Below are 13,303 nucleotides of genomic sequence, written 5' to 3' on the forward strand. Positions count from 1 at the left end.
ATATAGTTTTTTCCTCCCTTTTTTAACAATATTGTTCGGTACAATTTCTTTATTTAGTTTTCTTAGTCGTATATATGTTCTTGTGCGAACAAGACAAGAAATTACTTCTTTAGGAATATTATTATTAATTAATAATAATTAATTCCTTAGCCACTTATACTAATTCACGACGTCGACTACGGCGTAAGAGCTAACCTAATCAGGCCCACGTGACCCACGTCCCGTATCATAGAGGCAGCCATATTGCTTTTTGCACTTTGGACAGATTTCTGATTGGCTGACAAAATTGGTTACTGCGCATTCTTCTACTTAGTTCACCTGTCTTATTACAGCATGGAAATACCTGCGACCCTGGGTCCCGCCTGACTGCATCCTCGCGGACCTGAACAACAATGAGCAGGAGCCTCTGCGGTGGACGACCACACGACCGTATATCAGCTACCGAGAGCAACCCGCATCGTAACTCGCGAAAAACGGCCCTTTTCAGGGCCAACATAAACGTACCACAATCGGCCCTTTCAGGGCCTCCTGTATATATAAACGTGTAAATACATCGTACAAAGATTCGTACATCATTCTGTTATAACTGCAGTATCTCTGCTACTCCTGCTTCGTACCGTGCGCACGGAGAACAGTGAGGCCGATAGCGACGGCCGCTATTCGACGTACTACCACCAAACAACTTATAAGAGACAACGCCGCCAAATATGCTTGTTCAACTTTATTCAAAAATATAATATTACAGTGCGCATAATTATACATATACATGTGTTAATGATTCTTTTCTAATTATTTACAGAGTAATGACACGAGTTTGACGTGTGCAACATGTTCTTCAATCTTTTTTCATAAATTGTTCTTCTAGTTAAAATACATGTTATACATGGAATTGCACCATCACGATTACAAAATATCAAGGTACGGACATGTACTAAAAAATTAACCTTACTCTATCCGAAACCACTGTTCCAATTGAGTCATGCACAACGCTACACTTTGTGCATTCCTGTGTACGTTTGTGTCAAGATGTGTTTAGCAATTGGAAAACACTCTTTATTAATCAAATATAATAAAAATGTATTGATACCAAATAATTCCAATATTACTTACTTCACTGATATCATAATTTTCATCGTCCATTTCGTTATTTTCCCTCCTGTAGTATACTGCATTAAAAAAACGAAAATTCATGTCCTCCAACCTCATTTATAATTTCCCGACTTGAATGTCACTAGAAAACACAAGGCTACACAGCCCTCGACTGAGTACAGGGGGCTTATTACGGTTCCTTGTGACGAAGTGAAAATTACAAAAGTGATTGAATTTATTAAAATATTTATAACTTCATTGGTTAACATGTAGTGAATTTGAACATTTTTGTAATTTTCACTTCGTCACAAAAACCGTAATAAGCTCCCGGATGTATAGTGTTGTGTCGACGATAATGGACAATTGGAACGCAAATTGTGTCACCGTGTACACGAAAGTGTCTAGGGATATTGTAAATGGAAAGCACCCTGGCTGTGTTCCAAAATTAACTGCCAGTACTGAAAATCTATAGTGCACGTGACATAAACTGTAGCATTATCAGTGCTGGCAGTAAATTTGGAACACAGCCCCTATGTATCTCGAAACCTAGTATAAATGATAAAAGTGAGTTTTCACTTGATTGGATAGTTTTTATCATAGTGGAAATGCGACATTTCTACGTGACAATAGGCCTGTTCTTTTTGCCTGAACTTTTGCATCAGTTCATTTTTCTTCCTCTTTTTTTTCCTGAAGAGAAAAGGAAAAGTCGAATTTGCGGAAATTTGCATCGTATTGATTATAGTGTACATCGATTAACCTAAAATTTATGTTAATCGCTATAATCAATACGATGCAAATTTCCGCAAGTTCGACACAATTCGACACAATTGTCATAATAAATGTCATAAATAATGGACTTTATTGTTACATTACAGGGGCTCTGTTCTTGAAAAGAAACATATACGAAAAACTAGGAAAATACTATAGTATACGTAACGTATACTGTAATATTTTCCTAGACTTTCGTATACGTTTCTTTTCAAGAATAGACCCCCTGCTGATGGAAGAAGAAGAGAGAGATAAAAATAGACATCGGAAAAAAAATTTAAATATAATAAGGAGAAGTTTAAGAGATACGCAAGATCCATTTAATATTCTGGATAACACATTTCTCAAATTGTATAGGTAAAAGAAAATTATATTTTGTTTTAGATTACAATTAGGCTATACATATATGTTTGCAATGATACGAATAAAATAAAGAATATAAATTTGTGATATGTATTGATTTGTGATATGATATCTTGTTGTGATATGATTGTGATATGATATCTTATTTGTATTCATTGTGCATTACATTTAACCTCTTTTTTATTTCATTCATATGTAATAATTATTCCTGTTCTTAATAACTTATTTTTTTCATGGTGAGTAGGATCTTATTCAACATATATAATCAGCCTATTATATGTAAAATTTGTTCATAAGAATTTGTTATATAATAATATTATTATTGTGTGTTCTATAAAAAATGTGTTTATTGTACATTATACAACATTTATATGTTTCAGATTATCTAAAGTGGCAACTGTACAATTAATCGAAGAATTAAAACATTTTATGCCAGTTCTGCAAAGAAGAACAGCAATTCCTCAACATTTACAAGTAAATTATTACTTTTTCTTTGAATTTTCTTTTCTCTTCTTTATTTGTGTTTTTAATTTTTATGATTTTATTATAGGTATTTGCAACACTTTATTTCTTAGCATCTGGTTCCTATCAAAGAAAAGTAAAATAGGATTTTCTATCATGCATAAGTCAAACTTCCATCTCAGTTTCTATTCATGCTACTGTAACTGCATTAAATAATATTATGGGACATTGGATTCAATTTCCAACAACAGATAGAAGGAAACAACAAATTAAACAAGAGTAGATACACAGATAATATACGTAAAGTTTGACAAAAATTTCTACAAACTAATTTGATTTTTTTATATCAGATTTTTTGAAAATACTGGATTTCCAGGAGTGATTGGCACTATTGGGATCTGACATTTTTGGTGGCGCCGCCTATTGCCGAAAAGTAGAAATATTCTATGCTTGCATTTAGAGTATTTATTATAAACTTGTACTGTAAAATAACAAAAACAATATTATGGAGGCTGCAATTTTTCTCACGCGTGATAAAAAAAATTTTTGATTACTGTGCAGTGAGAGACTGTAATAGTAAAGTAAATAAAAATTTAGAGCTTCGTTTCCACAAATTTTCAAAACTGAATGAACGCGTCGTTAACATAACAAATTTATTCGGCAAATTGGAACAAGTGGATAAACTAAGAGCATGAAAAATTGCTTTAAAAGTAAATAAAATTTCGTCTAATACAAAAGTGTGCTCACTACATTTTAAGAAATCTGATTATATATTGCCAGATAAGCTAATATTTAATAAAAATTAAACTAACCTATAATCTATAATAATATAATATAATTCATAATGTAAATTTTGTGTTACAGATATTGAATCGAAAAAAAGACGTTTAAAAAACATAGCAGTTCCTTCTTGCAACTTGCCAGGAACAAATAAAAAAAAGATAGAAGCAAACCAAGCAAGATTGGAAAGAAGATTAAAGAGAAGCACAGCAACAGCAGCATCATTATTATTAACATCAACAACAAATGAATCAATAATAGATCAATCACCTGAAATAAATTCAGTGGAAATAAATATAGGCACACATGAAGATAATGAAAATGAAATAAATAATGAATATCAAAACACAGAAAATAACGAAGAAGTAGAAGTAGAATTATTTATTAGAAAAAGTATTCTTGCTCCTTCATTTAAAGATGTTGAAGTGCAAGTGAATGTGACAGATATTCAAAAACCAAAGTTTTGTGATAGTATAACAACTGATAGTGAATTAAGTACTGCAACAGGTATAGAATCTTTTCAAGTTCTTAATACAATTTTAAAAATAGTTGCTTATGTCAAAGGTGATAAAGAAAGAAACATGAAAATGGCTTTAAAAGAGAGATTGATAATGACATTTATAAAATTAAAGCAAAATTTATCTTATAGTTTCTAGCATTAATGTTTAAGTGTTACTCAGCGAAACATTGTCAACGCATATTTTATGACACAGTGAAGATGTTACCTAGTAAACACAATGTTACATGTAACGCACATGTAACATGAAATGTCAGCTCAACAAGAATAAACATTCCTGAATGTTTTGAATCTTTTGAGGATGTTCGAGTAGTTTTAGACTGTACAGAAGTATTCAAAGAATGAAACAGAACTTTATTGTCAGGTCTTAACCTACTCTCATTATAAAAGTGCACAAACATGTAAAATAATGACCGGTGTTTCACCAGCAATATAACATTTGTCAGCAAACCTTATGGAGGACGAGCAACGGATTCAACAATATTTCAGCAAAGTGATCTGATTCACTTGCTAGAACCTGGCGATGCAATAATGGTTGATCGAGGATTCTTAATTAATGAAGTGTGTGAAGTAAATCGCTGGAAATGTGTAAGACCTCCGTTTTTAAAGGATAAAAAACAATTTAGTAAAGAAGAATCTATTTTAACAGCTAAAATAGCTAAAGCTCGAGTCCACATTGAAAGATCCAACCAGCGTATCAAGACTTTTAAAATTCTTGGATCAATAATGCCTATGGCATTGGTGCCTATTATAGAAGATATTTTTATAATTATTTGTGCGACAATTAATGTCTTCACCAATTCTAAGTGATTCAAAATTTATGAAAATATAAAATTATGAAAAAAAATTTATGAAAATATATAATTACATTTAGGATTTATAATCAAAAGAATCGTTTTATAATTTAAAAAATAAAATTTTATTTTGATATAAACTTTCTTTACATTTCATAAAAATAAAAACGTTTCTTTGGAATAATATTTTAGAACTTTATTATTTTCTTATGTTCCTAAGTGATTGACTACCTTCTTTATTACATTCTTTTTTCATGTTTTTCTTTTTTCACAAACAACTTCATTTAACATTAAAAAAATAAAATTTTTTCTTTTAATTTTTAAAAACATTTTTTATCAAAACTAGATATAAACTAACTAGGATAAATATTTTAGTACTTTTAATTATTTTTTAATACCTATTGACTATTTTTATCACATTCTTTTTTCAATAAATAAACTTTATGTAACATTTTACCATAATAAACTTTTTTTAATTTATTTAACATTAAAAAAATAAAATCATCGTTTCTTTCAATTCTTAAAGTATAACATTGTTTATCAAAACTAGAATAAATGACAAAGTATGTAAATTTTAAATTTAATACCGCCATGCCTAACTGTACTTGTCCATAGTACTGATGCTTTCTTTTTAAGACAATATTTTCTTTTTTTCTTTGCAAGCATTTATTTATTTGACTATTCACAGTGTTTTCGATATTTGCAGTTTTTCCAACAAATGGACACTTTATTTCTAATAAAGCAACTGGTTTATCATTTTTAATTATAATTCCATCCGGTGAATAGGTCAACCATGAACTGAGCTTGAGATAACCAGTCCAATTTCAACTACTTCAGCATTTGTACCTTTTGCAAAAGCTCTGCGTGCTTCTGCTTCAATCTTTTTCCCGTATTCAGTAAACTCTGTTTTAAAATTTTTTGGCTTTAAAATATTATCACACTTCTTGTTCCAGTCTGCATTTTTATTATTCGTGTACGTAAATAATTCATAACAAGTAGAACCTGTTATCCTATATCTTCTTTCTTGTATCCAGTAAGCATACCAGTCTTTAGTTTTTACACAAATCTCTTCAACATTTTCACTGAGTTCATTAATCGTATTAATACAACATTCTTGTACTGTATATACTGGTAATTTTTTTATTGCAGTTATCAGTATACTGTCTTGAAATTTAAAAATAATTTGAATAATTTCTTTTTCAATATTATTAGTTTTACTTTTGTTCTTTGTGCTTACTAATGTGTGCCGTCCTGACCTATAAACACACAAATTGTGATGTTTATAAATTAAAATCATGTTTATAGTTAAAAAGACATTTTAAGTTTAATTTTTTAAATTTGTTTTCTACTCACATATGTTTAGTTAAAGCAGAATCAGATAAATCTTTGTATATAATATTTTTAATTCCAGTTTCTTATACCAGAGAAAGTGCAAGGACTTCTTTTTCCCTTTTAGCTTTTGTATGATAGGCATCATGTTTTTTTAATGATTCTTTTATTTTTTCTTCAGTCTCTTCTCTCTCTTTACCTTTTTCTCCTATTAATTTTAGAGCACTCTTAACAATTTTAATTTTTTGTGGAAGTTGTGAAAGAGAGAAACATTCATGTTGCAAAAGAGGAGCAGAATTATAATTTTGCAAAACCTTCTTGTGCTTTTTTTCTCCATTCACATTCCTTATCACATGATAAGACTTCTATTTTATTACTATTCCTGAAAAAATCTTTTCTGGAACTAGCTAGAGTCTAATAATAGTAATATTAATTACTTTATTTTAAATTAGGTTAGGTGTACTTACTGATAGCAGTACAGCAAAACAGCAATAATGTGTTTACATCTTTCTCCTAATCCTGCTTTACAAGAACAGGTACATGATAATATATCTTTCGAATTTACATCTCCTTTAATTTCATGCGGAGTAAGTCTTATATTTGATGTTTGTAAACACAGTGCTGTAAATGAGACCTTCCCATCTGATTCCACATTTTTACCACATTTAATTATATGTCCAGCCTTCAAAACTCTCTCTCCTTCTACAAATTTCCTTTCTGCAGGATTTGTACCTGCCCACTCACAAATTTGACTAACAATATTATAATTAAAAGTTATTTCCCTATAAGTACAATGTAAATGGCAAGCACTTCGTCGCCATATTTGTTAGCTACATATATTGGTCGCGTTCAGCAGACTCAACTGTTGCGAAGCGGATCAATGAGCTCTCGCTGCTATTGGATGATCTAAAAGAATACACCAATAGCAGTGAGCGCTCACGAATCCGCTCCACAACAGTTGAGTCTGCTGAACGCGACCATTGGCTCCGCCCCCATGTCAGATCCTAATAGATGGAACTCACATTGCGATCTTTCCATCACAAACTGAACGAGAACATTTTTTCATTAATAGGAAACAATATCATTCATTGAATGTGATGATTGTAAGTATAAAAATAATCAGTGGTGTAAGAGATACAGTTTTAGTGTATAATTTATACATATAATTTTTTCTATTCTCTTTATAGGTTTGTTTCTATAATAATGAAATATTAGCAGTAAATGCAATGCATGGTTGAAGAACGCGCGACGCCAGAGTCTTTCATTCTTCGCTTTGTTCCATTATTTAGAAAGACAACAAGAAGCAGGCGAAAGAGGATCATGGCTTATAGGTATGGTTAATGATTAGATATGTTGTTCACACTATATTAATATTATGTTTACATTATGTTTTTATTAATTATCAACATTCGTAATTTTAACTTCCGTAATATTTCAAATACTATATAAATGTTTATCTCGTTATTGAAATGATTGATAACAACATAATACAACAATTTCGCAGGCATTTGGCCATTTGAGCCAATTGAGTCTTATATTGTGCGTTTTAATATTCTTTTTAGGAGATTCCGCCTATTTGTTTATGCCTTATCTTTTAAAAAAATAAAAACGTTTCTTTGGAATAATATTTTAGAACTTTATTATTTTCTTATGTTCCTAAGTGATTGACTACCTTCTTTATTACATTCTTTTTTCATGTTTTTCTTTTTTCACAAACAACTTCATTTAACATTAAAAAAATAAAATTTTTTCTTTTAATTTTTAAAAACATTTTTTATCAAAACTAGATATAAACTAACTAGGATAAATATTTTAGTACTTTTAATTATTTTTTAATACCTATTGACTATTTTTATCACATTCTTTTTTCAATAAATAAACTTTATGTAACATTTTACCATAATAAACTTTTTTTAATTTATTTAACATTAAAAAAATAAAATCATCGTTTCTTTCAATTCTTAAAGTATAACATTGTTTATCAAAACTAGAATAAATGACAAAGTATGTAAATTTTAAATTTAATACCGCCATGCCTAACTGTACTTGTCCATAGTACTGATGCTTTCTTTTTAAGACAATATTTTCTTTTTTTCTTTGCAAGCATTTATTTATTTGACTATTCACAGTGTTTTCGATATTTGCAGTTTTTCCAACAAATGGACACTTTATTTCTAATAAAGCAACTGGTTTATCATTTTTAATTATAATTCCATCCGGTGAATAGGTCAACCATGAACTGAGCTTGAGATAACCAGTCCAATTTCAACTACTTCAGCATTTGTACCTTTTGCAAAAGCTCTGCGTGCTTCTGCTTCAATCTTTTTCCCGTATTCAGTAAACTCTGTTTTAAAATTTTTTGGCTTTAAAATATTATCACACTTCTTGTTCCAGTCTGCATTTTTATTATTCGTGTACGTAAATAATTCATAACAAGTAGAACCTGTTATCCTATATCTTCTTTCTTGTATCCAGTAAGCATACCAGTCTTTAGTTTTTACACAAATCTCTTCAACATTTTCACTGAGTTCATTAATCGTATTAATACAACATTCTTGTACTGTATATACTGGTAATTTTTTTATTGCAGTTATCAGTATACTGTCTTGAAATTTAAAAATAATTTGAATAATTTCTTTTTCAATATTATTAGTTTTACTTTTGTTCTTTGTGCTTACTAATGTGTGCCGTCCTGACCTATAAACACACAAATTGTGATGTTTATAAATTAAAATCATGTTTATAGTTAAAAAGACATTTTAAGTTTAATTTTTTAAATTTGTTTTCTACTCACATATGTTTAGTTAAAGCAGAATCAGATAAATCTTTGTATATAATATTTTTAATTCCAGTTTCTTATACCAGAGAAAGTGCAAGGACTTCTTTTTCCCTTTTAGCTTTTGTATGATAGGCATCATGTTTTTTTAATGATTCTTTTATTTTTTCTTCAGTCTCTTCTCTCTCTTTACCTTTTTCTCCTATTAATTTTAGAGCACTCTTAACAATTTTAATTTTTTGTGGAAGTTGTGAAAGAGAGAAACATTCATGTTGCAAAAGAGGAGCAGAATTATAATTTTGCAAAACCTTCTTGTGCTTTTTTTCTCCATTCACATTCCTTATCACATGATAAGACTTCTATTTTATTACTATTCCTGAAAAAATCTTTTCTGGAACTAGCTAGAGTCTAATAATAGTAATATTAATTACTTTATTTTAAATTAGGTTAGGTGTACTTACTGATAGCAGTACAGCAAAACAGCAATAATGTGTTTACATCTTTCTCCTAATCCTGCTTTACAAGAACAGGTACATGATAATATATCTTTCGAATTTACATCTCCTTTAATTTCATGCGGAGTAAGTCTTATATTTGATGTTTGTAAACACAGTGCTGTAAATGAGACCTTCCCATCTGATTCCACATTTTTACCACATTTAATTATATGTCCAGCCTTCAAAACTCTCTCTCCTTCTACAAATTTCCTTTCTGCAGGATTTGTACCTGCCCACTCACAAATTTGACTAACAATATTATAATTAAAAGTTATTTCCCTATAAGTACAATGTAAATGGCAAGCACTTCGTCGCCATATTTGTTAGCTACATATATTGGTCGCGTTCAGCAGACTCAACTGTTGCGAAGCGGATCAATGAGCTCTCGCTGCTATTGGATGATCTAAAAGAATACACCAATAGCAGTGAGCGCTCACGAATCCGCTCCACAACAGTTGAGTCTGCTGAACGCGACCATTGGCTCCGCCCCCATGTCAGATCCTAATAGATGGAACTCACATTGCGATCTTTCCATCACAAACTGAACGAGAACATTTTTTCATTAATAGGAAACAATATCATTCATTGAATGTGATGATTGTAAGTATAAAAATAATCAGTGGTGTAAGAGATACAGTTTTAGTGTATAATTTATACATATAATTTTTTCTATTCTCTTTATAGGTTTGTTTCTATAATAATGAAATATTAGCAGTAAATGCAATGCATGGTTGAAGAACGCGCGACGCCAGAGTCTTTCATTCTTCGCTTTGTTCCATTATTTAGAAAGACAACAAGAAGCAGGCGAAAGAGGATCATGGCTTATAGGTATGGTTAATGATTAGATATGTTGTTCACACTATATTAATATTATGTTTACATTATGTTTTTATTAATTATCAACATTCGTAATTTTAACTTCCGTAATATTTCAAATACTATATAAATGTTTATCTCGTTATTGAAATGATTGATAACAACATAATACAACAATTTCGCAGGCATTTGGCCATTTGAGCCAATTGAGTCTTATATTGTGCGTTTTAATATTCTTTTTAGGAGATTCCGCCTATTTGTTTATGCCTTATCTTTTAAAACCATTCATAAACACACCTATAGGCTCTCCAGAGTTCAGATACACAGAACATTTTACAAAAGCGCGATGTTCTGCAGAAAGAAGTATAGGTATTTTGAAAGCGATGGTGATGCTTGCGAAAACAGAGGGCATTGCATTATCAGCCGGAATTCATAGGTATTAAATATAATTTTTATATGTAAATATAAAAAAATCTTATTAAAAAATGTAATGTTCTTTGTGATGTAATGTATTTATTATAATACTTTTTTCTTTTCTAGCTCATATTGTAAATGCATGTTGTGTCCTACACAATATTGCTATAAAATGAAGAATTCCAGAAAATGAAATTTATTTAGATGAGATAGATGAACAAGCACCAATACAATATGATGACATTGACGTAAATAACGCTGAACAAATACGACGGGATGTTGTTCGATGGTATTTTGAATAGACAAGGTATGTTGCGTTTCCTTTCGTTTTTTAATATTTTCATAACTAGCACATAAAATGTTAAAAGTTCAATTAACTTCTGAAATAAACATTCTTAGGCACAAACGTCAATAATTGATAAATGGCTAGAAATTCGTTTTTAAAGATAATAAAGCTTATTCTACAATGTGCTTTTTGTTTCCTGTTTCTTGCTTTTTACCTCTTGCTTTTTTCCCCTTTGCAACCGTTTTATCGACAATTATATTTCTTGCTACGTATTTGTTTTTTTCGAAGTTTGTTAACTTTTATCTTGGATGACATAAAACAAAAAACTGGATAAGAAGCAAAAAGACAAGATGTAAAAAAATAGCAAAAAGCAAGAAACAGAAAACAAATAGCACATTGTAGAATAGGCTTAAAAATTAACTTGTATATTTTTATCTTAGAATTTACATTTAAAAAATTTTACACTATTATTTTATTTGAATACTAAAAATTAAAAAAAATAAATATTAATTAAACACAAAATATTCAAATATCATAAATATTATGTTAAATTAACATTTCGGTATCTTAAACATTACAAAAATTTTTACGTTCCAGATGCGAAAGTTTCGAGCTACACAATTGTGCAAGATTATATTTCTTTAACGTATTTACAAGAGACTAAATGAAGTATTCGTGCTGAAAAGATTCTCATAAGGAGAATCCTGTGTCTTTACAGGCACACAAAAGAATATTAAGAATCACGGATTGGAAAATTAGAAGAATCTGTCAGAATTAAGTTTAAGCGATAACGATATAAAAATGATAGAGATTATTTTTATTGTTACTGAAGAAATAAATTATAAGGCTTAAATATAATTTTTTTCTTTTTTATTATTATCCAAATTAACAAGTGATACAAGAAACGAGAATGTATAATACATCCCTATTTTCCTTCGTTAAAATGTAAATTTTAATTCTTCATATAATTTTTTTCTCCATTTTATTATGCATTTAGCGATAGCAAGGAATATATAACGACAGTGTAAGCACTCGTGATTTATTTTTATGTATATTAATTATAAGTCGTAATGCTTGATAGGGAAAATATATGTTATGACATTCGAGGTGTATTGCTGCGGCTTGTAATAATTATCGTACAAATGGATAAACATTAACGAATGGATGCGGAAGAATTTATTATCTTTATTTAAAGTCCATTATTAAGACTTGTCCAGCAATTGCGTTATGTTCTCAAACAGCCTATAATTTAAATATCGCAATAGAAGGATTTAAATGGCGCGTGTACATTAGCGAAACGCTCAAATAACGTGTAAATAAGATATAATCGTGTAAAGCGATACATTTTTTAGTAGAACAGTATAACATTACGAAGAGTAATATTAAATTTTGCTAGTGGCATGCCTTAGTGTTGTATGCAAACAAGCAACAATTTACAGAGTTATCACTAATTTAAAGCACGTTAATTTTTTTATTAATCATATGTTTCTTGTGTTCTATAAAATAAAATCATTTTGATGATAGTGTTGTTCACAAAAAGTAAAGTTAAAATTTGTAGTATCATCACAAGTTTAAACATGTGCTACATGAATTACACATACATATGTATATATAGTTTTGGCCAAAATATTAGATACTTAAATATGTTGAGCTAGAACTTTAAATAATAGTTAATAATGGCTAATGTTTTTGACCAAGGCTGTATATAATCATAATATATCAATATGTGACAATCTTGCGTTTCGCGGGTTTTCTCCGTATTTAGATCCATTCTTGGAATGCCAACGTTTCGTGAACCTTGCAGTTCACTTCATCAGGGCGAGGAGCAGCCTCATACTAAGCTGTTTCCCCGGGTCATTCCTTTTATATTACGCTGCTTGTGTGGGGGGGAGGTGGGGGAGGGGGGAGAAGAAAATTGTGAGTCAAGGGGGGGAGAGGAATTCGGCCGGTTTTCAATAGCCGGGAGGATGGTCTTCCATATTTTACTTATATTGTAGCCATTATTTCTATTTAGATTGTTAGGTGTTTTTGTATTTCTATGGCTTCTCTATACTTTCTTGGAAAGTATGATGTAATGTTGGCTATTGTTGTTTTATCGAACTGTATTTGATGTCCTGTTTCGATATTGTGTTCTGATAGTGCCGACTGCGTGGCGTGTTTTAGCCTGACATCGCGTTGGTGTTCTTTTATCCGTAGGTTGACCATTCTCCCGGTTTCTCCGATGTATACTTGCCCGCAGGAGCAAGGTATTTTGTATACTCCTGCGGAGCTGAGTGGAGGTCTTTGATCTTTGGGATTTTTTAAGATTTGTCGTATCTTTTTGGATGGTTTGAAGATAGTTTGGATGTTGTGTTTGTTTAATATCCTGCCGATTCGGTCTGTTGTTCCTTTAACAAATGGAAGGAAGGCTAG

General features: G+C 30.3%; 1 protein-coding gene and 1 pseudogene across 1 annotated transcript in view; both read right to left on the reverse strand.

The window, feature by feature from the left end:
- Positions 1–6,371: 6,371 nt before the first annotated feature.
- On the reverse strand, positions 6,372–7,098 carry LOC108725433 (uncharacterized; annotated as a pseudogene).
- A 5,885-nt stretch (positions 7,099–12,983) lies between these two features.
- The window catches only part of LOC108725434 (uncharacterized), a 1,544-nt gene continuing 1,224 nt past the window's right edge, over positions 12,984–13,303 (reverse strand). The window contains exon 2 of the mRNA XM_018452455.1: positions 12,984–13,278. Within this exon, the coding sequence (XP_018307957.1) occupies positions 12,984–13,278 (295 nt within the window). The remainder of the gene's footprint in view (positions 13,279–13,303) is intronic.

The sequence above is a fragment of the Mycetomoellerius zeteki genome, unplaced genomic scaffold (assembly GCF_001594055.1).
Source record: "Mycetomoellerius zeteki isolate Tzet28-1 unplaced genomic scaffold, Tzet1.0 scaffold346, whole genome shotgun sequence".
NCBI lineage: Eukaryota > Metazoa > Arthropoda > Insecta > Hymenoptera > Formicidae > Mycetomoellerius > Mycetomoellerius zeteki.